We start from the raw sequence: 26,856 nt of genomic DNA, 5'->3' as shown, positions 1-26,856 counted from the left end.
TGTGGAGAAAATTAACCCTACCTCAGCCAAAACCAGTACACTTTGGTATTATGTAAATTAGTCTGGTGTACTTAAAAATTCCAGCTTTCAAATTGCTGTTAACTGTATCCAGCCTTTCTCCATTTTGAGATTATTAAATTGTGTAGTTCTCTGTAATTTTGCCTTTGTGTTTCATGTATAGTGACATGATGTTTAATTACTAGTCAAAGTCAACTGAAAACCAAAAACATTAACATTTCATTCAGATTTGGTAGGCTTCATCCATTTTAAGTATGTGGGGCTTTTTTCTTAGGTATTCAAATGCACTTCAGCTTAAGGAGTGTGATGTTTTCTGTTGCTAATGGAAAAACCCTTACTAGTGCTGGAGCAGAGCCATTAGACATAAGATGGGGGTGGTTTCAATTGTAAGGCCAGGATGGAGCGGGAGAGGTGGTGTGGTGAGAGATGGTGGTAACTCCAGGAGTGCTGAAAAAGGATATGGATGGCTAAAAATTAAGCACAGTGATCTGTGACTTACCATAGGTTTCCTCGCAAGAGAATTGGTTGAAAAAAAGGCAAAGAAATATATTTTTAAAGACATCGTTCTTGGTTTCATTAAATATATGTGTGGATATCATCTTGATTATTTGAAGTGTTTTTTGGGATGTTAAGTTGAATTGTATTAAATCACTTGCTCATTACCTTTCTTTATTAGATCAATATGAAAGACAGTAGACATGCAAAATATGTTGAAAATCACATTTCATCCAATGACTTGAGGGCTTTCGTTTTTGAGTGTCAAGAAGATATGGAGACATTTCTGGTGGAGGCAAGTTGGCACCAATTTTGGAACTTCATTAAGTACTGAAGTAGGAACCCTGAACTTGGGAGGCTAGCGAGTAAATCTGTATGATAATTATAGATACCTATATCATAACAAGTGGATAATGTGTAGTGTTCAAAAATTTTCTTCAGAATTAAGGTTTCCTTAAACCTTAGACTAACTGGATACATGTAGGACTATTAGAAGATGTGGTTTTTTTAGATTGTCTTCCTCCTTTCTTCCTTCCTTAAGGCAATAATCACTTAAGTGGAAAATACTGTGTACAAGAAAACGGGTAGAGCAGAAATCTACAAATTTAGTACCAAAATTTTCCACTGCCCTTTGAATAAAGAGGCAGGAAGCATCTTTTGTGACATGCAGTGGTCTAAGCAGCAAATTAAGCTTGTGTTCTCATAGTTCTCCTGTCTCCTGAATCAGTGAGAAGATTGTTCCTTTTGAAAGTCAGGCAGATGATGCAAGAGGAAAAGAGCAGAAAATACGGTATTGAACTGTCACAATATTTCCCAACTACAGTCAGCACAATGGTGTATTTAGTGACAGACTGTCCTGCAGTTTTTGAAGACTCATCCACTCTTCATGGAAACTTACCACTTTTTTATACCTGAACAGTAGTAGTGATATCTGAAGTTCTGGGGGCATATCTTGCTTGTGTGGTTGTGGAACTCAGTTCAAGGCTGCTTTAACCAGCTCAACGGATCTTCACTTATACAAGTAGCTCTTTAGACTGAGCACTTGGCCCTGGGTTTCTTTGATTGCTTTTATTTTCTCTAGCATATAGTGTTTTCAGGGACGTTAATGGAGTTTGCTTTTAGAGAACTTGGTTATTTCTGAGCCAGAGTGAATTTGTAAGTTCTTCCAGAGGTCATCAGTTGAAAATAATTCTCACTCTGAATCCGTAATTAATATTTTATTTGCACATGGTTTATTTTTCTGGTCTTTACCAAATAATCTAATATAATCTTATAATAGGTGCGTGATCGTCAGAATCTAAGAGTGAATGCTGTATGTGCACCTGATAAATCATGTGCTGAAATTTTACCATCCAGACCTATTGAAGAATTACAGTATGTATCTGATTATATTCGGATTGTTTTAAATGCAGTGGGTTTGTTTTGTTGCTATATATTAGAATTTTTTATGCAAATCAAATTATCACCAGTTTAGTTCTGGGTTAGTGGGACTTCTTTCTGACCCTTCAGTAACTTCAGCTTGCTTACCTGCTGAATTTGATTTGTGATGCTTACTTTATCTCTTCTCCAGCCGATACGGATTTTATTCATATTTACGAGAGTTATTTGATGCGCCTTCTCCCGTGATGAGTTACCTTTGTTACCAGTACCGTGTTCATGATGTTCCTGTGGGAACACAGAAGACCAGAGACATGATTGAAAGGGTAAAGTATCTGAAGAAGCATAAATGCACCTGTGGTGTGGAGTTTTATTTCGGAAGTTGTTTGGCAAGTAAACGTAGAGAATGCAAAAAATTGCTTTAGCAATTTTATTTATCCTTTTTGTTTGCCTTGTAGAAGTGGGAACACTTCATTATGGGCTAACATATTGCAAGACATTTTAACAAATTCAGTCAGCCTAATTATTTGCTAAGCCTAATTGACAGATTATAGCTGATGCTGCATAAATAAACTGAGCAACATTTTTAGTCAAATATAACTTATCCTGTGGAGGCTTTTTGCTGTTTCTGGTGTAGTGGACATATTTTATCTTTATGTATCTTGAGTTGTGGTAAATCTTTGGTTATTTATGCTATCCTTTTTGATATGAAGCTTGTAAGACAAGCAGCTCTGGTATTTTTATGCCTTCTTTTTTCCTACAGACACATTTGCTTGACTAATGCATTACAGCTCACCTTATGGTTTCATCTATTAATTCTTTAGTACTTTGTTTCTTTGTTACACGGGATACCTGTGCACCATGTTAGGTATCTGAAGTAAATACAATCCTTGTTCACTATGCAGTACCAATGCTAACAAATTTTCATTGGTGTCTGTAATATCTTGACAGTCAGACTTGTTTAATTAGTTATGGCACTATACTCCAGCAGTATCTCAACAGTTCTTTGCTTACCAGTCTGAATTACAAGTGTAATGCTGCATTAAACTTAGCATCTTTTTGCAAAGGTTGTTAATAAGTAGGACCTGCAGAAGCTGAAGTTTTTTTTACTGTGTTTATCAATCACACTTGTTCCTTGTTCTGAAAAGTATTGCCTTCAATAATGCTTTTGTCAGATTAATATTTTTCTGTATATCTTAGGTCATACAGGAAACCAATCTGAAGCAAATTTATACAGCAGAAGAAAGATATGTTATTAAAATGTCTTCTTACACAAAACAAACCATCACTAGTAACATATGCTTGAAGGATGCACAGTATCTCACTAGTTCAGTGGATACAGAGGAAAGAGGACAGTTGGAAAACCAGCGACAGGTACCAGTGTATTTCTGTAACTGTGTATGTTGTGAACTTTTAGCCGTTTTATCATGCATTAAGCAGAGCCTGCATATGTTAGTATGGCATGCAGTAAGGATGCTAGTGTTGCATTTTCTTTTGTTTCAGAACATCAGTAATACGTTAAAGTCATTGGATGCACGTTTGACTGCACTGTTCGAGAGACAGAAACTTCTGGATCTCAAGGACAATAAACTCAGGCAGGAGAAGAAGGCACTTTTAGAGAGAGAAAACCGGAGGAGGCAGTTGGAATCAAAAATTGGTGTGAAGTATGATAGGTAGGAAACAAGCTGTTATCTATGAAAAAATCTACAATATCTATGTTATAATTTTAAAAGCCGAGATATTTTTGTTTTCTCTTAATACAGCATGCTTTTACCCTTAAAAAGTAACCAGTATTTGAGCATTAGATACAGGTGATAATCAAGACAAGAAAGGTGTTTAGAAATTATGACAGTATCTGAGACAACATGTAGCAATGTTCCAGATGACTTTCTGTAATAAAATCATAGGATTCCAGTTAAATATCACTGCATGTATTTACTCAAATATTAGATTATTGTTCTAACTTTGTAGCACATATCTAGATAATGCCATAATGTGTATAAATGGTACTAAGTAAGCATGTCAGGGATTGAGTAAGGCCCCAGTTGTGCATAGTATCATTCATTACATATGTTTTGTTTTTGTGGGTCTGTGTTGCTGTTTGTCATAAGAGGTGAAGTCAAGGCATTTTTCAACTGGTATTTCATTTAAGCACAAACTCCCAGTAGGCAGTGTAGACAACATTAACATCCAGTTTGGACCTTTCTTGTTTTAACCTAGGCACACTGTCTATCAATTCTTCTACTGTGTACCTCATAAGAGAACTTTGTTCCATCCTGTCAGTGGTTTCTGTTGATACAGGGCTGTTATTAGTCTCTTGTCTATGGTGAACAAACAGAGCACCTCATCCTGTGCTGTAGAGTGTGTGCTGTAGCCCCTGACGATCTTGATTGCCCTCCGGGTGAGATTTTGCACAGTGGTCCAAACTGTGTGCAGTGCTAAACAGAGAGGAAAAATCACTTAACTTGTCTGTGCTCCTATTCATACAGCCTGGTTTGCTGCCAGGGTGCACTGCTTGCTTATGCACAGCTCATTGTCCAGCAGTGCTTCAGGTTCTTGTTTGTAGAGCTTTGCTGAAGTCAGTCTGTCATGAGCCTATATTACTGCCAGACCCACTGTCTTCACAGGACAGGACTCTGCATTTGTCTTTGCTGAATCTCACAAATGTTCTGTCAACTGCTTCCCCAGCTTCAGTAGACCTCTGTGAACAGCAGGCTTATTGCTCCCTCCCAGTAGTTCAGTGTCTAATAACCTAACAGCAGGGCCCTCTCTTTGCTCTTCCATGTGCCAGTGGAGGAGTCCTAAACAGGATAGGATCCAGAACATAATCCTTGGTACTGACTTCTGGGCAAGAGAAAACAAACCAAGAGTCGCCATAGAACCACATTTTTTTACCTATTTAGTCTTCAGTTAATCCAGACTGTGGTCTTGAAATTCAAATGCATGAGTGGTGTGGGACACAGCACTCAAAAAATGAGAGAAATTCGTCAGGATCCAGCAGACTGAGAGGAAGATGAAGCTTATGCAGGTTAATGCTCCTCCCGCATGAATCCAGTAGTGGGGCTAAGCCTGACTTCCCACTGGACACACACAGAACACATCTGAACAGCTTATGTGTATGTAATTACACACTGCACAGCAGTCATACAGAGCAACTGGACAGATGCAACACTGGTGGTTGGCTCATGTTTGTACTGTGTCTGAGCAACATGAGATTACCCATAGATATGCACACGTGCATTGTCTGTGCATATCTGTGGGCAATGTGGATCCCGTTGGCCGCTGGTTCCAGACACTCTGAATCTGCGCAGTCAGTACCCCTAGACCTCAGTCTCCTGAGCTGCTTGTACCTGGAAATGCAAACCCCTGAGGCTGTAACCCTGCTTCTGTTGGCCTGTAGAGACTGCCTCCCTCGCCCATGTGTGCCTGCATGCTGAACTGGCTGTGACTCTCTAGTTTCCAGTAGCTCATTCTGTGGTCTTTGTTTCAGAGATACAGAGGTAGCCACGACTCCCCCAATTTGCACCCCATAGCCAGTACTCCTGTCATCTTACCCATAAGCACATGCGTGTGGCAGCAGTCTGTGTCAGCCAGGCTGATCCTCCAGTAGCCATTTCTTCCTGCGGTGTCACTCTTAGTGACTCACTTACTGTCTTGGCTCCTGGGCCACTTACTGTCTAGTGTGCTTTGGTCTTTATTGGGGATCAAACACTCTCTTGCACACTTGTACCATGGTGCTGGCAGCAAGGACAATCACATCATCCCATGGTACACTTGCTCTGGTCTCCAGCCAGGTGCAGCCATCACAGACAAGCAGGTTTCCCCCTCTGACTTGTGATTTGACTACAATTGCTTGCACTTAGACTTCCAAACATGTGAGTGCCTGAGTAGAAAGCAAGAAAAGAGGGAGGAATGGAGTTGAGTAAAAAGTGAATGTGCCAATTGGGTGTGGCTGGACAAGGGTAGCAACCAGCCCACTATTTACATCTAAATGTCCCTCTTATCCTCGTATTCCTCTGTTTTCCTATACGTGTTATTCTCCAACTTACCTAGTTCCTCCCTTTCCTCACATTTTTTGCCCTCCTAAATATGTAATAGTAAGAGTCTTGTGCTTTTCTGCTGGATCCCATAATGTTTATTCTACAGCACAATGTCCAGCACTATGCTGTTCTACAGGAGATGCAGAGGACTGGGCTGGGGGCTGAACAGCTTGGGAGGAGTCTCAGTGACAGCAGCTGATAGTGGCTTTTTGACTGCAGAGGTTGAAGGACTCTTCAGTCAGGGACAGTAATGTTACCCTCTACAGACTGAGGTTTCTTTTGACACTGAATTGATGACTAGTGAAGCTGGAGGACTTGGCCTTTAGGAACAAAGATTCAGTGCACTCTCTACTGAGATTACAGCAAAATTGTCAGAAACAAGACGTCTGCTTATGTTATATAATTACTTTTTTATTTAGATATCTTCTATATCATAAATAGGAACACAGTTTTGTCTCCTCTATATAATTTTTACACACTGGTGCTTCAAAAAGATATCCATGTGTTCATGAGCTTCAGTGAACAATTGGTAACCCTGGTGAACCTTCACAGGACTTGGCCAGGAGTGAGGCTGCTCAGCCAAAGTGATAAATTTGGGTTACTCAGTATCCCACAAATACACTGGCATGTTTGGTGCATTCCCAGTACTGCTAATGCAGACAGAAATGCCCACTAAAATGTGAAAGAGCCACAAAACCACAGGCTTTCCAGATGAACTGCAGTCAGTGGAGAATAAGTGATTTCTTAAAGAGGAAGGAAGCTGGAATGGTGGTGTGACTGTCTCTTTGCCAGGAGAGCTGTTGCCAAAGGTTGTGCCACCACTTAAATTAAGGTAGGGGACTGCTGTTGGAGTCACAGACAGGCATGTGTTCACTCATTTTCTGTGTGATACCCCTGTAGACTTACTTGACAATAGTATTTTCAGATACTACTTTTGCATTTCAGAGCCTGAAATTACATGAGAGCTGTATCATTGCCTGGAGGAGTGAATTTTTGGTTTATTTCAGTTACTTTTTTGGTTGGTAACATGACCTGTAGGTGTGGTTCTTAGGGATATAGTTTAGTGAAGAATCTGGCAGTGTTAGGTTGGTGTTTGGACTAAATGATCTTAAGGTCTTTTCCAGCCCAACCAGTTCTGTGATTCAGTTGTGGTGCAAGAAGGCAACCCTCCTCAGTCCAAAGGGGGCCTTGGGTGTTGACTAGATTGATTGGTTTCACACCTGGACACTGGTATTGAGACTGTCCTGGGACAGGGTGTCCCTTTCTCTGAGTCCTGAATTTGCATTCCCATCTGCTCCCATGGCCCTGTGCTCCTCTGAGCTTGTGGAAATGGGCATTTCATGGACTCATGGCTCATGTGGTAGGCCTGGGTGTAGCCAAGATGCAGGGTATTATTTGGACTTCTGGCAGCTTCTGTTGTCTCTTTTGTATGTGTGGAGGTGAGCTTCTGTCAGGTACCCTAACAGGAAGCTAAAATTGACGTAAGTAGCAACAGCTTGGTCTCAGTCATCCCATTGTTTTACAGTTGGTTCATGAGGTATGGCATGCCCTTTGTAAATGCTTGATGAATCTCCATGATCACCTTTTCCATTATGCCCCTAGAATTGCTTCCTGAAGGGACTTGTTTTACTGTTTTCTCAGGGATCGAAGCGAGAATGACCAGTTTGTAGTTTCCTGTATCATCCTCTTGGCCTGTTCAGCAGTTTTGAAAAATCTCCAAATGCTTTGCAGCTCACTAAATACCATGGTTCCTCTTCCATGTTCCGAAGCTCTATAACAAATGAAAACTCTGTTTTTCTTCACCGAGACAAGGATGTATTTATTTTTTGGCTAGACTATGTAACAAGAATTAAGTAAACTTCCTGAACTCACCTGTGTTGTATTGTTACAAAGAGGTATCAGAAGAAGAAAAGTTCATTCCTTACACTGATTTTTTTTTTCCTCTGATTTGAAATTTACAGAAGTAAAGGACTATGCTTGCACAATGATGCTGTTAGTGGCCAAAAGTGGAGTTTCTTTAACTGCTACTTGTTTTGTCTGTTATATTTCTTTGGTTTAAAGTGCATAGGCTGGGAATGCGTACGGTATGTTTGGAATGGTTATGATTATAAATTCCTATTCTTGCTAACTGTTGGTTTGTCATCAAGTGTAGGAACATTTGTGTTTTAGTATGATTTATTTTTAATCACAATGAATCAAATATTGATTCCTCCCATAGTTTAAGACAGCTGGAACAAGATGCTATTGACCTAGAGAAGGAATTTCAGCTGGCAAATGTAAAAATCAAAGAAATAAATAAACAGAAAGCAGAACTTGTTACTGAACTGATGCATCTCATGAAGGTATGTATTTTTAACTTGGTATGTGTTCCGCTTTTGTGAAGAGTCCAGTTCTTGTAATTTAAGTGGGAAGCCTGCAACATTTGTTACTGTCAATGTTTTCAAGCTAGCTTTCCTAATTATTGAATAATATTAACTTTTTCCATTTTTCATCTCCTAATTTTTTTTAAGTTGGTATTTCTGATAATTATTTTGAAATTGCTTAAGAGAATTGTAAATGAATAACCTTTTTTCTCTGCCCAACTTCATACTGTAGAAACTTTGTGTTAAAATGACAAATAGTGAAGAACCTTAGCTCACCACTGTAGTCAGATGCTAGCACTCTCAAAATTTCATTTTGTAGATCCCCTAGAATCTACAGTAGAAACTTTTTTCCCTTCCATTAAGGGAGAGGATTAATTTGTATTTATGTGCTGATCATAAAGACATGATAAACAGTTGCTTTCAATGGCCTATAATTGTGGCTACCCTTTAGACAGTAAAAAATGTGTTGATGGTTTTGAAGCCTCTGGACTGTTGCTGAGGCTGACTTGTTTGAAAAAAACCCAAACGTTTTAATGTCAATGTCATGAAACCAGATTCTAGTGATCATTAAAGTCTGTTACGTAACTGCCCAAACACAGCCTTGTTTAGTTGTCATGTGCTGTTCCAGTTAAGACATCAGATATAAGGGTTTCTGTGCAACTTGTCAGTCAACTGCACTGTCATTACAAGATGTGTATGCCTTTTGTGTGTATTTTTGACCTTTTCCCTCCCTGTGTGGCATATGACGTGCACCGATATCCACCTGCTGGATTATTCTCTCTGAGTAACAATTGAGATGGCCTTAGCTCTTACATTTCACATGATAGTATATAGTGAGAAGGGAATGAGAATGGGGCAAGGGAGGGTTGATGTAAAATTGTGGGTTGAAAGTAGACGTGTATATGTATCTACATATGTGTATTTATATCTATTTGGTGGAAATTATATATGTATCTGTAGATACTTAAAAGTACATGTGGACTGTACCTCTTAAAGAACTTGGGTCACCACTTTTCATTGAATTTGACAGCAGTATTGATGACCTGAGCACAGTGTGAAATTGTATGCTATGACTAAAAGGATGGGTATTTTCTAAAGTAGTGATTATATCAGTTTTGAGTCTGGTTAAAAAAGACCTACTTTCTTTTTCTGTATGTAGAGGATCATACCATTGAATGTCGACAAAGTAGATCTGGCTTTTCAGATGACCAGGGTGACTGCTAAGAAGAACAGACTACAATCAGAGTACAAGGCAGGAACTGTACAGCTAAGAGCTGCACAGGTAACAATATTTATGGATATTGGGATATCTACTATGAAAATGTCTCATTGGGAAGCCTTTATGCTGTTGAAAAGGATGCTTCTGTGTCTTTGTTTAGAAGTGGCTGTTAGTACTGCTAAATATTTAGCCTTGATTTCGGTGGTTTGACTTCAGCCTCTTCATTTAAAGCAGAATACTAGCTTTGCCATCCTCAGCTGAGACAGCTAAGCTGCTGTGAAAATGTGCCACTTAGTCATCTTATCCTGGATCCTTTTATCGTAGTAAGAAATGTGTAAACTCTTCTTTGTATAACAAAGCCATGAACGTCATGTCAGTAATGTGTATTGTCACTGGGAAACTCATGTAATGTTTCTACTTGTCTCTGCACACATCTTCATCATTTAGGGAGAAGCTTGGGTTGGTACATAGTTAGATATCTGGTCAGATTGGTAGACAGGATTTGCGATTTGTAACATTCTGATAATTCTTAAAAATTGCCTCCTTCCTAGTGAATGGCATGTGAGTAAAGTGGAGTCCCATTGAGGCCCCCTCAAGAAACCAACAGGAACATTGCCACATACTTTCTAATATATAGAAGAAATAAGGAATCAAAGCTTGTGTATTTATATTTGTCTAAATTTTATTTTGTATGTGGGCATTGACAGTAAACTGGCAAAGTTGAGTGAAAATTGAAAATTGACTTGCTGAATTGTTAGTGCGTTTACTAGTACATGCTTGATATTAACATCAAATATCTGTTGCTTTCTAGTTTTTCTGTCACATACTGAAGTTTCTCCTGCCAACTCTATATTTTCCTTTTCACTGAAGAATTTTACTTACCATAATTTGGATCAGGCATGTTCAATCTGTTGAATATTGAATCTGTTTCAGATTTTAAGTGCCTACAGATCAACTTGAACTCTTGTTTCGTGCAGCTCTGCAGACCTCCCTTCAAGTGGGAGTTCTTTATACAATTGAGAATTGAGATTCCCCACTTCAGTTGATTCAGAATTGATTTGGGCTCTGAAAATGATCAAATACATAAAATTTACACTTCTTGTAGAAAAAAAATATGGGTGACTCTCACAGGATCTTTTGCCTTCATTATCATGTCAGAATATTTCAGATGAAGCCATTTGACTTTTAAATTTGTGGGGTCCAAAAAACTATTACAGGGCATACGCGGATATCCAGTGGAAGGTAACTGTTGTGCTGTACAATAGCATTTATGCTAATTCAGTATAACTTGAAATCTTGGCTGGAAAGAAAAGGGAGGATGTCCTCCCTTTACTGTTTTATCTGTACAGCTCTAATGCCAGTCCTTGCAACCCTCCTCTGCAATGGACTTCATGAAGTAGAAGAGATGGTCTAAAAAAGGCCTCTTCTAAAAGCTTTCCAATCTTTCTGAAAGCACCAACTCAGTATAGAAAAATATTTTTACAGTTTGTTTGTGGAGATTGTGAAATGCTTATCTGTAATGCAAAGATCTTTTGTGTAGTGCTTAGTGGAGAGGGAGGGAAGAACAGGGTTTTTTTGAGTTTATAGCTGCTGAGAACAGGTAACTAACTTGTGTGAGATGATCACTAATGATCATACCCATTATTACAACTTCTGTTGTATTTAGTAAATAATAATCAGTTACAGTTACAGAAAGTAATGTGAGTGACTGTCAATGTCTATGTCCTATTTTTAAATCTGTGAAACAAGTATTTCTCTAGCTGTGTGATTTCAAATGAAAACTGAATTTTTTTCACCACTGGAGGGCTCCTATATTTAGCTGAAGTACACAACAGTAAAACTTGGGAAGATAACTCTTGAATCTACATGCACACTTACTAAGCTGAGAGAAAAGAAATTTAGGTATTTCTGAAGAACTTGCTTTTGATCCGTTTGCCTTGGTATCTGTTGACTTGATGAGCAGAGATGTATAATGAGTTTTGGTTAGTTGAAGCAAATTGTTTTGATATTTTAATAGGCTGGTTTCACCTACTTTTTCTCTTTCGGATGTTGTTTATTGCTAGTGTGCTAGAGTTAGCTCTGGAAATTCACAATAATACTTAAAGAAGATAGTGGTGATTTTTAAAAATATCTTTTAATATTTCTAACAGCAACGTCTTCATGAACTGGATAATAAGAAGCAACATCTTTATGACAAGTGCAGGGAACTGATGAAGCAGGCTCAACACATCTGCAGATTGCGTCCAGATCAAGATTTTCCAGAAGAATTTCAAGTTGTATGTACAAAAAGAAAATTTCATGCATCTCTTGAATTTCTGACTTCTCCTGCAATGTATTTTTTTTTTACTAGAAGGCTCCTAGTAAAGGATTATGTGTACTTCTGTTACTCTCATTAGTCTTTTAAACCACCTTTGCAATACTGCTGAAATACCCTTTGACTACTACTTTGTTTTGTGCACAGGGGAGAGAAATTTAGACCCGTGACTTGAATTGAAATCCAGAGTCTTGTGTTCACAGAAATAAAGAGAGGCCATATTTTTCTACCTTTCTGCTCTAGTGGAGCAACATCAAAGAACTGAGTTCTGAACCCAGCCTCTTAGGAGTATTTATTTGCATGATTTATCTAGCATAGTCCATGTCTTACACTGAATCTCTGAGTATCTGTGCCTGCACAGTTTAGACAACTGAAGAGCAACTGATTATGTCTCTTAATTATGTAACCTTCCAACCTTCTTTCTCGGTCCAGAATAGTTAGTGGGGGAATCTTGCTGTGTTAAATCTTGAGTATCTGACACCCTGATTGAAAGTAACAAAATAGTTTATGGTTTATCCAGTTGTGGGTTTTTTTTAAAGAAAACTTGAGCCCTTCATTAGTATTGCTTTGTAACGTGCAATACTTTGTCTTGTAGGCTTTTCAGACTCTTCCAAACACATTAGAGGAAATTGATGCTTTTCTGAATGAAGAGAAAACCAGGGCTTCCTGTTTCACAGGCCTCAGTAGTTCGGTACGTTCATTGCTTTCCCTCCCCCTCTACCCACACTGTACTTGTTTCCCACTTTCTGCTAGATCTTTCAGTATAATAAGCTAGACAGTATGAACAATGTGCTGTAAATGCCAGATTCTGCATCTACTCTGATTTAAAGTAGGTTCTTTAAAAAAAAGGTGTTGCAATAATCTGAGAGAAACCAAGTTTTACTGTTTCCTTGCTTAAAATTAGAAATCTGTTTTGTTTAGTGTGCAGTGCAGTAGTCTGCAGTTATGTTTGAACAGTATTGATGCAGTGTGGTATTTTTACAGTCAGAGTTACAATTAGCAAATATTTTGCTGACTGCTTGTTTTTTGTTCTGGCAGGTTGTTGAAGAATACAATAAGCAAACACAAGAAATACAGCAGTTAACAGAGTATCTAGAGGAAAAGAGAAATGAGTTGAATAACTATAAGCAAAACATTTCACAGGTAATAGCTCAAGTTACTACTTTATCATTATTATAATTCTATGTTCTTGTAAGAGTGTATGCACAGAAATAAATGGTAACATTTCAGATTGTTTTGAGTGTAAATGGAGATGCTAACTTCCCTAATTACGATGGTTTTTTCAGTGTAAATGCTATTTCTAAGGGAAAATTCAGGTCTTAAATTGATTTTACATGGATATGTCTGTTTTTAGATCAAAGAAAAATGGATAAACCTCTTGAAAGTGATGATTGAACAAATTAATGAAAAGTTCAGTAAGTTCTTTAGTTCTATGCAGTGTGTTGGTGAAGTTGATCTTCATAAGGAAAATGAGGTATGATTGATTTTTCATATAACATGCATATTTTCTTGCATAATGTTTTGATCATATATTGCTAGAGAAAAAAACCAAGTTGTTCTGTGGAGATGTTTTTTTTAAAAGCACTGAACTTTTACTCAACACTTTCAGTGTACTAGAACGGACTTATCAGTCTGATTGAAGGCAAATGAGTCTTTATCCAAATGACTAGGACTTCACCTCCTGGCTTTTGAAATTGGCCTGCAACTTACAAAGCGTGGTTAGAAACACTGTATTTACTTAGCTGTTACTCAGATTTATTAAGCTCATTATTTAATTCTGAATTTTCAGCTAACTTTTGTCCTTTATTATCATCTAAATATTCTGTTATTATACGTTGAATTGATTTGCATCTACATGTAGTTACTACTGGAGCCTGAGGCCATTTATGTGTTCTGAAAGCAGCTGTCATTTGGCCCATCCTGTTGCCTTCTCAGTAACTTTTATAGGTAGGGTTTACCTCTGGTGAAGAGTTCAAAGCATCAGTAGAACTTGGGGAGAAGTATTCAGTGCAGTGAACTGGAGAGGGAAATTTGGTAGTTCATTTTAAATTGATCACTGAAATGATGATGTCAAGATTCTCGTATGTTAACACATAGACTGCACAGTAGTGAAATTTAACACAATTTTTTTCTGACTTTTATTTTTTTGTTGTAATTTACTCAAGCAGCTTTTCTTAAAATAGCAGTGGTAGTTATTACTTAGGGCAGAAGAGTGACTGGTAAGGCTCTTTATATGAACTACATAAAAATGTTTACCTGTAGAATAGTAATATTAAAAAATAGAGCATTAAAACACAGACTTTTCAGGTCTTTTGACAGTTACCTCGACAGATCTATATTACACAAAAACTCTGTTTTGGATAAAAGTAGGTTGAAAGAGAGAACACAGAAGGAACAGTAAAGCTATTTAAAAGCAAAAGGCGTGTGGAGTGCCTTTCTGAATCTCTTCTTTGGAAGGTCTTGCTTTTCTATAGCAAAGATGTCACAAATAGTTTTAAGAGATTAGCTAGCAATACTGTGCCAGTGAGTAAAACTTCTTTCCTCAAGGGATCAGTGGTCACAGTCTAGAAGGGTGAATAATCTCTTCTCAAGTTTGCACTCCTTGGTGTTCTCTGCAGGAGAATCTTTTGCCTTTCCTGTAGATAAGAAGAGAGAGACTCTTGAGGTTGACTTACTTTTTATTAGAGATATTTCTGTGACACTGAAGTTCAAGCCTCTGTTAGTCTGCCTTATAGGAATCTTGAGGTCTGTGGATGTGCTTGGTGACACTACCTGCTGTCACCATTGGATAAGAAGAGGAATTGGACATTAGGAGGAACTTCTTTACAGAAAATGTAATTAAACATGGAGTGGACTGGGGAGGAAGGTGATGGAGTCACCATCCTTGGAGATGCTTAAGGAACGACTGGACAGAGCACTCAGTGCCGTGGTCTGTTGCCCAAATTGGTGTTCAGTCACAGGCTGGGCTCTGGTCTCAGAGGCCTCTTCCAGCCAGTGACTCTGTGATACTGTGTGAAATACTGGGTTCTTTCTTAATGTTGTAGCAGAAGCCTCTCTTCCTCTGGGAACAGTCTGACTTCTCTTGGTAACACAGTTGCCAGAATTCCTACTGCTAGCCATGATAACATTCACATTCCTCGATTCACTACAAGGAGTTTTGAGCATCATTTTTGTCAGGTTTTGGAAAATCTCTCAGTTATACAAACGGGTATTCAAAATACACAACTGTGTGGCAGTTGTCAAGGTCTGACTGATGCCATTGTGGCTGTGTTTCACAGCAATCTTTTTAATTTGGTTTGCTAGCCTGTATTTTCACTTTTTCAAACCTACTTTTGCCAATGCATCTGAAATTACAGTGGGCTTAGAGACCTTAGATTCTGGGGTTTATTTCTCCTTACGTGAAATTGTAATCAGAACAACTCACAGAATAACAAATCAGTTGGAAGGGCTCAGAAGGATCATCAAGTCCAACTCTTAAGTAAATGGCCCATACAGGGATTGAACTCGCAACTTGATGTTGTTAGTATCATGCTCTGACCAACCAAGTGAACTCTGTGGCCACTGAACACAACTTCAGCAATCCTAGAGAGTCCTCTGGAGATTTCTTTTTCATCTTAAGCATGAATGCATTTCATTTTATGGTCCTTCTTTTGAGCCACATCTGTTATCCTGATAGCTTGCATCATTGGCTGAGGCTGCTGCCAAGTTTCACTTTCCTGTTAAAGAAAAGCCAGCACTGGAATCCTTGTGTGTGATTTTCCCATTGAAGTATAAAAAGGAAATGGCTGTCCTGGATTTGGACAGCAGTGGTTGATGGATTTTGAACTGCTTGTACTTAAACAGGTTCAGATTGGTACACAGCCTACACACACACCATTACTCCACTGTTCAAATTGATAGTATCCTAAGGCGCTTTTTTTTTTATTAATGGGATTTATAGGGGCATTGCTTTCTTCTTTTTCTGTCCAAGATTTTTATTTTCTTCTTGATATTCTTACTGCATATAAAAACTTTTCTTAACAGGAATTAATAAATCATAGTAATGAAAAGGGAATGGTGTTGGAAATTCTGTAACAAAAGTAGACATGGAGGAAAAGAATAATTAAGGAAAACAAAGTCTCAAGTTGCGTCAAGCTAGATGTAAGTTAGAAGTAAGAAGGAAATACTTCACAGAAAGAGTGGTCAGAAACTGGAATCATTTACCCAGTGAGGTGGTAGAGGCATCATCCCTTGAAGAATTTAAAAAAAGACTGGATGTGGCACTTGCTGCCATGATCTAGCTGAACAGTTAGAACATCGGCTGGACTAGATGATCTTATAGGTCTCTTCCAGTCTTGAAAATTCTGTGATTCTGTGATTCTGTGAAATAGGATTAATATATATAGATGAACCAGAATTAATATCTTGATTTTAAGTTGATCCTGAGTAGTTGATAGACCCATGTACATTTGTATAAATGCCCTGTAATTTGCATGTCATTGTAAAATAAGCTATAATAAAAAGAAAATGAGTTTTAAAGTACTGGCTTTCACAGGAGGAGTATGAGAAGTATGGAATTCGCATTAGAGTCAAATTCCACAGTAGCACTGAACTTCATGAATTGACTCCGTATTATCATAGTGGAGGTGAGAAAACTGTTTCCACTATGTTATACCTGATGGCTCTGCAAGAACTCAACAGATGTCCCTTCAGGGTTGTTGATGAAATAAATCAGGTGAGAATCAATGGTGTGGTGTTGCTCTTTCTGTGTACAGATGCTTATGACATAGTGGAGAGAACAGACTTTTTTTTTTTCTTTTCAGGGAATGGATCCAACAAATGAGAGAAGAGTTTTTGAAATGGTTGTGGAAACTGCTTGTAAAAAAAGGACATCTCAGTACTTCCTCATTACACCAAAGGTGTGTGGCAGAAAATTAAATAGGAAGCATAAAGTGTAGGAGAGTGGAATTTGGTGTGATAATACACCAATAAACACTGTATAACTTACCTGTGTTTTACCTAAGAAATTTGGATTAAAGAGAGTATTTGTCCATTTTAAGGACAGTCAGGCAAGAATTCAGACAACTTAGACCAAGGCTCATCTCAGAAGCCTCTTCTGGAGTTGTGGCCCCCACTGGAAGTATCATGTGTTAGCCACCAGTGGACAGGGTTACCATAGAAAAGGCTGTAAAAGGTAATGCCTCTGTCTAACACAAAATTCAGACTGTAACAGAGGCCAACTTCCAGACAAGTCAGTTGAGGACACTGGAGGAGGAGCAGGCTAGTGCTGCTGACATCAGAACTAGAGGAGTCCCACATGATTACTTGAATAATTTTCCTGTATTAATCTGAGATTTAGAGGCCTGGAAAAGATGAGATCTGTGTTCTGAGAGTGACCAGTTTAATGGTACTCCTCAGTCAAAATTTAAATAAAGGCAGTTAACTTACTAGTCATGCAGTGATGCAGTGCCAAGTCTTGAAAGGGGTAAATAAGGTGGCTGTCCACCTGCGCCATTAACAGAGACTAATGTTATGTTGAACTTGATCCAAGACAAATTGAAACAGTAAATATTACTTGTACACCAGGGAGACAAGCAGTCAGTAAGTGTGCTGGTTTTCATTAAGATGTCACTCTTGTATCGCTTTATACACTGTATTTTAGAAAATCTGGCTGATACATCCTGTTTTTTCAGTAAGTAGCAATGGAAGGGTCTGAGTAAGCCCCCCTCATAGCATTTACCTTGCTGGAAGGAGATGGAAGGTAATGCTTGCTGTTCCTCCTGATCTTGCGGTATGCTTACCTCCGTGCAGTTTGGTCGTTTCCTGACCACATTACTTCTTTGTTGCTCTGTGTTACGTATTCCCTTTTGTCTTCTTGTGATTCTTATTGAATCAGGTTTTCCATGCACTCTCCTGCTTAGAGAAAGAACAGCATGATCTGGATGTTGAAAGATAGCTCAACTAACTAATGCTTCCCAAATTTAAGGAGTTGCAGAAAATTGCTGTCTGGGGTCCAGAGTTTGTTGTGAAAGTTGAGTGTGTTGTCAAATTACTAAGAATAGAGACAGGCAAAATTTGAGTCTGCAGAGCTAACCAGGAAAGATCAAAATTAAAATGAGAGAGCATAATTTAAAAAATCTCCAAACTTTAAAAAAACAAAAAAAGTCAGCATCATGGTAATAGGGAACTTGAGGACTATGTTGCAGCATTATTCAGCAACAAGAAACAGGGTTATGAAGAGGTGGCTGAAGTGCCTCCTTCCCTCTTTCCTCCATAAGCAGCTGACATGACAAGTTACAATAGCCCATCACAAGAAAAATTAGTGAGAGAGCACATTGTGTAAAGGTTGACTTGATTGAGAGTGTTTGTGTGGGCTGCATCAGAGGGTCATTATAAATGCTGCAGAGGGTGGGCTGAGAAAGCCAGACTCTACTCTTCATGGCTTACCTGCAGTTCCTGTGTGACAGTTTGTCTAACCAAGCCAAGTTCCATGTGTGTACCCAGTGGATACAGGAAAAACTGCAACCCTGTTTTTCAGTGTGTTGACACTTCCTGTGGTTGTATTTTTAAGCAAGCTGCAGAGGGAAGTGGTATAATTTAATATGCAGTAAAGTTGATTGGGAATACTGTATTTTGAGTAGTTGTGATCCACTGTCATAGTGAGTAGATGAACTGAATATGTTCTTAGAAGTGGGTTTGAAAATTAGTGTTTTTAATACAAATCTGGTGAAACATTATGTTTATTAAACATACAAATAACTCCCATGTTGGGAGTTAATCCTTTTTTCACTGTAAAGTGAAATTCTGAATAATCTTAGGTTAGGTAAATTTTATCAAAACCAGGATTCATTTCAGTACAGACAAACAAAAAATTTGTATTTAAGTGAGAAAAATCAACAACAGCATCTGGTGTAATGCCTAAATGACTGGGGAGAGGGAAGTGACAAGTTGAGCATCAGTTGCAGGGCCCAGAGAGTGGTGGTGAATGGTGTCACATCCAGCTGGCGACCAGTCACCGGTGGTGTCCCTCAGGGGTCTGTGTTGGGGCCAGTTCTGTTCAATATTTTTATTGACGATATGGACGAGGGCTTAGAGTCTTTTATTAGTAAATTCGCTGATGACACTAAATTGAGAAAGAGTGTAGATCTGTTAGAGGGGTGTAGGGCTCTCCAGAGAGATTTGGAAAGGTTAGATGCATGGGCAGAATCAAACGGGATGAACTTCAATAAGTCCAAGTGCCGAGTCCTGCACTTCGGCCACAATAACCCCCTGTACCGATATAAGCTGGGGACGGAATGGCTGGATAGTGCCCAGGTGGAAAGGGGCCTGGGGGTGCTGGTTGACAGTCGATTAAATATGAGCCAGCAGTGTGCCCAGGTAGCCAAGAGGGCCAATGCCATCCTGGCCAGTATCAGAAATGGAGTGGCCAGCAGGAGCAGAGAGGTCATTCTTCCCCTGTACTCGGCACTGGTGAGGCCTCACTTGGAGTATTGCATCCAGTTCTGGGCCCCTCACTTTAGGAGGGACATCGAGTTACTTGAGCGTGTCCAGAGGAGGGCAACGAGACTAATAAGGGGCTTGGAACACAAGCCATATGAAGAGCGACTGAGGGAGCTGGGGTTGTTCAGCCTGGAGAAAAGGAGACTAAGGGGCGACCTCATCGCTCTCTACAACTTCCTGAAGGGTGGCTGTGGTGAGCTGGGGGTCGGTCTCTTTCTCCGGGCGACAACAGATAGAACAAGAGGACACAGTCTCAAGCTGCGTCAAGCGAGATGTAAGTTAGAATTAAGAAGGAAATATTTCACAGAAAGAGTGGTCAGATACTGGAATCATTTACCCAGTGAGGTGGTGGAGTCATCATCCCTTGAAGAATTCAAAAAAATACTGGATGTGGCACTTGCTGCCATGATCTAGTTGAACAGTCAGAACATCGGCTGGACTTGATGATCTTATAGGTCTCTTCCAGTCTTGAACTTCTGTGATTCTGTAAATTGTTCATCCTGAGCACTGCTTATAATCTGTGGTTTGCATGACATCTTTGTCTGCTAGGCTTGTGTTTGGCACAGTTTGGATTATCGTAAGTATCCAGCTTTGGCTGTTACACTTTAGAAAAGTAGTACAGGCGCTGGACTTACTCCAGAAGGTAGCAGTGCAACTTGTAAGTAATTTTGATCATTCTGAGTTTCCACTAATGGAAATTGCTTAGCTCAGAGAAGGACAAGGCTAAAAAGAGACACAGATTTACTTGGGTACAATTATTGTCACCTGTCCTGCCCTGGAGAAGAAAGGGAAAAACATTATTCTGTGCCCACAGAGGAGTGGAGGTATTCTCTGGATACAGTAAAAAAGCAATGAGGTTGACGGCAGCAAGAAGGTGCAGATTAGATATGAAAATTTTCCTCTAATAAGAATAGCCATGCACAGAAATTGGCTGAAGAGTGAGTCCCTTTGAGGGGGTTTCTAGGAATAAATACACTTCATTTCTCAGGTTGTAATCCTAGTATAGTGATATTTTTGAGATCTCAGGTTTTTCATAGATCTTATTCAGCCTTTTTAGATAATGGGGAACATCTAGCTATTTTGACTTTTGTTTCTGTGTTTTCCCACCAGCTCCTGCAGAATCTCACTTACAATGACAAGATGACTGTGCTGTTTGTCTACAATGGACCTTTTATGCTGGAGACATACAAATGGAACCTAAAGTGCTTCAAGAAACGGCAGCGGCGCCTTTCAAACATAACTGCATCTTAATTCTGCAGAAGTATTTTATATATCTTTATTGAAACATCTGGCTTTCAAGAATTCAGAAATTGTCAAAGAGGAAAACCCTCAAAAAATTGATGATTGTGAACTTTGGTTCTTAAAACTTACACAAATGTTTGATGGATTTGAAATGCATGGTTTTCTTTTTCAAGTCTTCCATAGTGATCATTTTCTCCAGATAACCTACTTTTCTCAATTGTAGGTGTAAATAAAAAATTTCCTTTTTTTTTTTTAATATTCTGTCAGCTAATGCAACATCAGAAGTGCATGTAATTTTTCTAGGTTATCCTGGACTTATTCTGTGACTGTTGGTTTTCTAGAAGTTGGGGATATTTTTCCAAAAATTGGGATTTGCTTTTGGTAAATAATTTCACTTTACCTCAGATGTGGGTATTGTCCCATTTCCCTATTGAAATGCAATTTCTTAAAATTACTTCGCGTGATCTGTAGAAAGAGTGGTTTGTAATGGTTTATTTTGTAAAAATAAACCTGAAATTAATATAAATAATATTATTATATGAATATATTATTGTTGAGGAAATACTTTGTCTCAAAATTAACAAATAAATATAGTAACATTTCATTTTGTAGTGCTCTAATAAAAAGGTTTTCTTGCAAATCTTTTAGCAAGGAGGCCAACAGAATTCCAGGTCTTCCTGAAACAGTGAGCCTAGTGAGTTTGCAGAAGTAAAACTAAGCAATATATAACTTCTTGTGTGTTTATTTTTCTAAGTAAAACTTCATACATTTTGGGTGATAGAGAAAATAGTGCTGCAGATTTGACATGTAAGTTTAAACCCCAGGAGGATTTTACAAGGGGTCAGCTGCACTGGAGTGACTGTACAGTCAATTGCTTTTCAACAGAAAGCCATAAAAATGTTTAATAGAGTGTTGGCCATAAATGTTAAGCATTTGGAAATGTATACTACAACAGCATGTTGAAGACCTAAAATAAAGTCCTGATTATTAAGTTAACTATTAAATAAGTAAAATTCAGCAATTTGGTATCTGCTTTCAGTGGATGTTTTTCTTAACAGCATCCTGGCAATTAACTTTGCTAGTTAAACTGGTATTTCAGGCTTTGATATTCATGCATTCAAAGTAAAATAACCCACTACAAAATAAGAGCTAGAATCTGGCAGGTTTTAGGTGTTAAAGAGGAAGTATTTTAACTGTTCCTTTGAAGAGATAGATGAGCCCTCAGTGCAGCAGAGAACCACACATTGTTGTTACTGCAGGCCAGCGTTAGTCAGTGGAGTTGTGTGACTGTGAAATGAGCTCCTGGTGCAGTTTCTATGATGATTAGTGTCCCAACACATGTACTGAACAGAAGATACAAAAGTGTGGAAACTCAGGCTGTGATCTGGAGTTAGTTTGGGAACCAGAGTATCTTTGACATAATTGAGGCTACAGGCCTGTCTGTCTGTCCACTGTATTGAAAGCTCTTGGTTTTAGAAGTAGTCTTCAAAATTATCTGTTACTGTGGAGTTTGTTGCTGTTACTGTTCATTTTCCTATCTCATTTTTGTTTACAGTAAATAGTTCTTATCTCTCAGCCTGTGATCTTTGCCTTTTGTGCCTCCAGTTCTCTCCAGCACACACTCCCCCTGCAGGGGGAGGGGAAAATTGAACAAGAGAGCGGTGTCTGGTTTGGAGAGTCTTGAGGAGGCAAAAACTGGGGAGTGCCATTCCTAAACCAGAACAGATTGGCACAGTGTCTGATGGGAGGTGTCTGACAGAAGAGCTACAGCATGGGAAGCAGGGGAGGGGGAACCTTGGCACTCTAGCTTCTCTGTAAATAACTGAGCCAGAATTATTCACTTGTTGCACACTAAAACACAGTGTCCAAAATTACTTTTCCTAGAACTTTTTGTAATGGAAGACCTTTTCCCCTCCATACCTTGCTAATTAAGAATAAAACCACGATTAAGTACACTATAATTTGTGAGAGAATGGATATGTGGAAGTGAGTTAACTCCTCTGCTCCAAAAAAAGTTCTTCACCTGCACCTGCCTAAACATCTGAAAAGCACAACATTTCTATGCCATTGCGCCCAGACTAGGCTTGCCAAAAGCCATGCCTCTGGGAGGCTCATTGATACAGTGTCCTTTGCATGTTGCAGTAGCTTGGGTGAAGGGCAGTTCTTGTCGCAGGGGCTGATCTAGTAGTTGCTATAACCTCATTTTACTTTGATGCTAACTTCAGCCCCTGACAAGGCTGAACTAGTAGGGAGAGGGGAGGTAAGTGCAGAAGGACAACATTTTTAGCCACTGAAAGCTTTTCAGACATGACTGTAGCAGTGTGGAAAGCCAGCAGGGAAAGCATTGAAGAATAAGGAGCAGTAGCAACAGTAGAGGCAGAAGTAAGAGAGGTGAAAAGCAGCACTAGAGCAGCCTATCAGCCTCTCCTGTGGCTCAGCTCTTGCCAAGTGGTGTAATCCTCTGACACCAATTCCCATCTTTATGCTTTCCACCAAATTCCTCCACTTTTTCTCCACTAATCTGCTCCTTGGTTACTCTTGGAAGTAATTCCCCTGTTGTCCAGTCTATCTTCTGCTGATTTGTTACCCCCACTAGGCCTGTGGGGGTTTTTTGGCAGTTATACTGGTTTTGGCTGGGATAATTTTCTTCATAGAAGTTTGTATGGGGTTATATTTGAGTTTGTGATCAGAATGCAGTTGGTTACATAGGGCTGTTTTTGGTACTCCTGGGGAGTGCTTTGCACTGCATTTTTGCCTTTTCTGTTTCTCGCGCTGTCCTGCTAGCACAAGAAGTTTATAAGAAGCTGGGAGAGGACACAGGTGGGACAACTGACCAAAGGGCTATGTCATGCTGTGTGACATTGTCCTCAGCAGTAAAAGCTAGGGGAAGAAGGAGGGTGTCTGAAGTAACAGCTGTGTGTGGTGGAGCCCTGCTTTTCTGGGAGAATAGCTGAAGACCTACCTGTCTGTTGATGGGAAGTAGTGGATGACTTCCTTGTTTTGCCTTACTTGTGCACACAGCTTTTGCTTTCCAAATTAAACTTTTTATCTCAACCCAGAAGTTTTCTCACTTTTACCATTCTGATTCTCTGACCCATCCCATAGCGGGAGAGTGGGCGTGTGGCCCTGTGCTGCTGCCCAGGATTAACCCACAACAACAGCGTGTGTTGGTCTCAAAACACGGTGTTGCACTTGTCATTTTTGCATCCAGAGCTAAATGAGATCTTGACAAGTATCTTCTCTTGTTGTGTATTCACAGAAGAGCAAGTCACTTACAGACTGACCTTTTTGGAAAGCATGGTGATGAGAACGTGGCAAGTTAGCTGGAAAGGAATGACAGACTTCTTTGGGGATAAGAAGCCATACATAGAGGTGGACAAAGTTGATTTTGCAGGAAGCAAGACGAAGGGAAGGGATGATAACTCAGAAAATGGTGGCAGAATATTCCAGGGAGCCATAGAAAAGAACTGAGAGCTGAAGAGTGCACAGGTAACATGTGAACATGAACATGGACGGTTCAAAAGAATCTGGATCACGTATTTTAAAGGGGAAAGATGTCAAATTCCCCCTTCCCAATTTGTAACCAAAGACTGTGAACATTACACAGCATGACCTTAACTGCAGTCCATTGACAGTGGTTTACCTCAGCTTGGATCAGGTAATAGGTTTTCATGGACAATAAAGGTTTTTTTGGATGGTTGGGTTTTGCGGGTTTTTTGTTGTTTGTTTTAGTGGTTTGGGGTTTTTTGCAGGGTTTTTACTTCTTTTGTTGGTTATGTTGTTCATTTTCCTGAGGAATTACAAACATGGTGCAAATCCAAAGCAGATGATCAGTACAAGGAGTGCAAAGGGACATCTCAGATACCACCAAGAGTACCAGCCTCGCTTTGTCCTCCTGCAGTGAAGCTTAAAGGACTGTTCAGGTGAAAAGCCACTAATACTACAGTTTTCTGTGGGCCCCAGCAGTGAAGAATCTGATTCTGCTTTATGTTTGCTTCTGAGCTGAACTGTACCATCCATGAAGGACTTTCTGGTCAGAATTTTTGTAGAATTTAAAATGCACTTTGCTGTATAAAATATACTGACTTTGGCCTATTATGTTTAAAGTGGTAGAGTTGCCAGTGTGCATGGCAATTCCCTAAGCATCAGTATGTCAGAAATCAGTACGTTCATTAAAAATCCTCGCAGTAGCTTATATTGGGGAGAATCCTTTATTTCGGTTTGAATAAATTTACAGGAAGGCTGTCCCCCTTGAAGTGTTTGTTTAAAAATGATGTGCCTAAGAAATATGGCTTATTAGATGTAAGAGTTGAGTGTAGTTTAGCTTCTAGATAAGGCCTGGCTTATTTAATGCAATGCAGGAAAGCAGAGGCCTGGCTTATTTCATGCAATTCAGGAAAGCAGACTAGCATTGCACAGGCTAGTAATACAACTGTGGTTTTCCCTTGTATTTTTTGAGAGAGCAGTTATGCATGAGTTTTCATAGGCCCTTAAAATGTGCTTTCTGCTTGGGAACACTGTTCAAAGTCACCAAAGCAGTCATTAACAACAGAAGAGCCCACATGGCTGTATGTGGTGCTTCTGGGAAGCTCTAATATACCTTACATCTGTGTCTTCTGAAACTTCTGCTGCTCTCGTTCTGGTCCCTGACCATTAGCCACAAGAGAAAGAAAAAGCCATTGGGAAAGTCCAGAACTTTTCTGTTCACCTTTGGTTTATTTCTTCATTTCTGAATCCCAAGAGGGCATTGTTGGATCTTGGAATGGTGAACTGCCCTTATGTACTCAGTGATTCTCGTTTGTGCTATGGTTTATTCATTCCATTTCCTTTGTACCTTGTGTTTCACTGTACAGACACACAGGCGTTATGTGGCCTAAGAGGCACTAGGCATTATGAAACAGACAGTGATGGGGTTTGATATGAAAAGTGATAGGATGTTTATTAATTATGAATTGAAGGTCACAAGCCACTAAAAATACAGCAATAGTTGTAGCAATTTCAAAAGTACAAGCTGAAAGCAATACAGACTCTTTTTACCCATAAGCCACGGATGAGCCAGAAAAATACTGTGTGTAATCATACAGAAATAAATGTCTGCTAAGGATTAGAACTTATGTCAGTCAAGATCTTCTTTTCTTGAAATGGGAAGATTTCCACAATACCTGTGGAAGTGTTTGAGGTGTTTTAGAGGCCAGAGAGTTTCTTAGCTGAGGACAGCATGGCAGTGAAAGCATGGTAGCTGAAAAATTCTTCCCATTGGGAAAGCTTCCTCTCCTTTAAGGGAGTTCCATAAACAGTACTTGAGTAAGTGGAGTGTTCTGACAATTAGGTGTTTGCATTAAGTTACTGATGAAGAAATTTTTCCGATGTGGCTGAGCAGTGTGAGGAGCTCAACGTGAAAGTTTTGCTTCCAAAGCAAGAGTCATTGAGAAAGCAGTGGTTGTTACAGAGCTCTGGTGCATTAATAAAACCTCACAGACTCTTCAGCCCTGGAAGTGTGAATGCTGAACAACATTGTTATAGACTCCTGTGGAGATCAAAATTGTACAGGTCACCCAGCTGACAGATTCAGAAAGCCAGCCTTCCTTGTATGCAGCTTCCTGAACCACTCTGCAGGCATTTAATTAGACTGTTAAGACATTTTGTGGCATGTTTCCTTTCTTTTGCTTGGCAGAGATGAGAAATGAAATCACAGGATACCCTTACAACCTTGTAGAAACTGCTCTCAGAATCAGCAGGTCTAGTTCAGGGTCACACTACCCCATGCCAACGCCTCTGTGGTGTACCCAAGACTTTGCATGACGTACCCATTCCTAGTCAGAATTTATACCACTCGAGGCAAGACCCCTCTGTAAATGTACTACATCTCAGTGGTTGGAAACATTCTTCTAAGGCCTCCTCTACACTAGGCAGATTTTGGTAGCTGTTCAAATTACAGTACTAAAACCAAATATTAAAAGGTTTAAGATAAAGAATGGTAAATTTGTGGAAAGTCTTTTATGATGGGATTGCAAGGGAATGAGGCCAGTGCCACAGCCCTGTGTCCCTTATTCATAAAATCAATGACAAGCTGAAAAAACATTATGCTGAGTTTTTTTATCTGTCTTCTAGCCATCCAACACAAGAAGAGAAAACTCCAACTCAGCATTGAGTAAAATCTGGAAGCTAGTTACAAGTTTTGTTCCAGCTGCAGATGGCAATCTTCCACCCATTTGTCCCTGCCTGCATTGCTGGAAGATGGCATGTTCCCTCAGGTCCAGGGCTCACCCTGCAGTCATATCTGGGCCCTGTGCCCACACACCTGGTTAA

General features: G+C 39.4%; 1 protein-coding gene across 4 annotated transcripts in view; it reads left to right on the top strand.

Moving 5' to 3' along the window:
• The window catches only part of SMC5 (structural maintenance of chromosomes 5), a 42,471-nt gene extending 20,349 nt beyond the window's left edge, over positions 1-22,122 (top strand). For 2 of the 4 annotated variants that reach the window (XM_059492613.1, XM_059492612.1), the window contains 14 exons: positions 695-808; positions 1,793-1,887; positions 2,084-2,216; positions 3,091-3,264; positions 3,394-3,563; positions 8,149-8,272; positions 9,453-9,575; positions 11,663-11,788; positions 12,422-12,517; positions 12,865-12,969; positions 13,181-13,300; positions 16,361-16,540; positions 16,629-16,724; positions 20,416-22,122. In XM_059492613.1, coding sequence (XP_059348596.1) covers positions 695-808; positions 1,793-1,887; positions 2,084-2,216; positions 3,091-3,264; positions 3,394-3,563; positions 8,149-8,272; positions 9,453-9,575; positions 11,663-11,788; positions 12,422-12,517; positions 12,865-12,969; positions 13,181-13,300; positions 16,361-16,540; positions 16,629-16,724; positions 20,416-20,556 — 1,797 coding nt within the window. In that variant the 3' untranslated portion in view covers positions 20,557-22,122. The remainder of the gene's footprint in view (positions 1-694; positions 809-1,792; positions 1,888-2,083; positions 2,217-3,090; positions 3,265-3,393; positions 3,564-8,148; positions 8,273-9,452; positions 9,576-11,662; positions 11,789-12,421; positions 12,518-12,864; positions 12,970-13,180; positions 13,301-16,360; positions 16,541-16,628; positions 16,725-20,415) is intronic. The other 2 variants (XM_059492614.1, XM_059492615.1) reach the window with 2 other exon arrangements.
• Positions 22,123-26,856: the final 4,734 nt, after the last annotated feature.

This window comes from Ammospiza nelsoni, chromosome Z (genome assembly GCF_027579445.1).
Source record: "Ammospiza nelsoni isolate bAmmNel1 chromosome Z, bAmmNel1.pri, whole genome shotgun sequence".
Taxonomy (NCBI): Eukaryota; Metazoa; Chordata; class Aves; order Passeriformes; family Passerellidae; genus Ammospiza; species Ammospiza nelsoni.
Note: the sequence above shows the minus strand (reverse complement) of the source record. Positions and strands in the feature narration are given on the sequence as shown.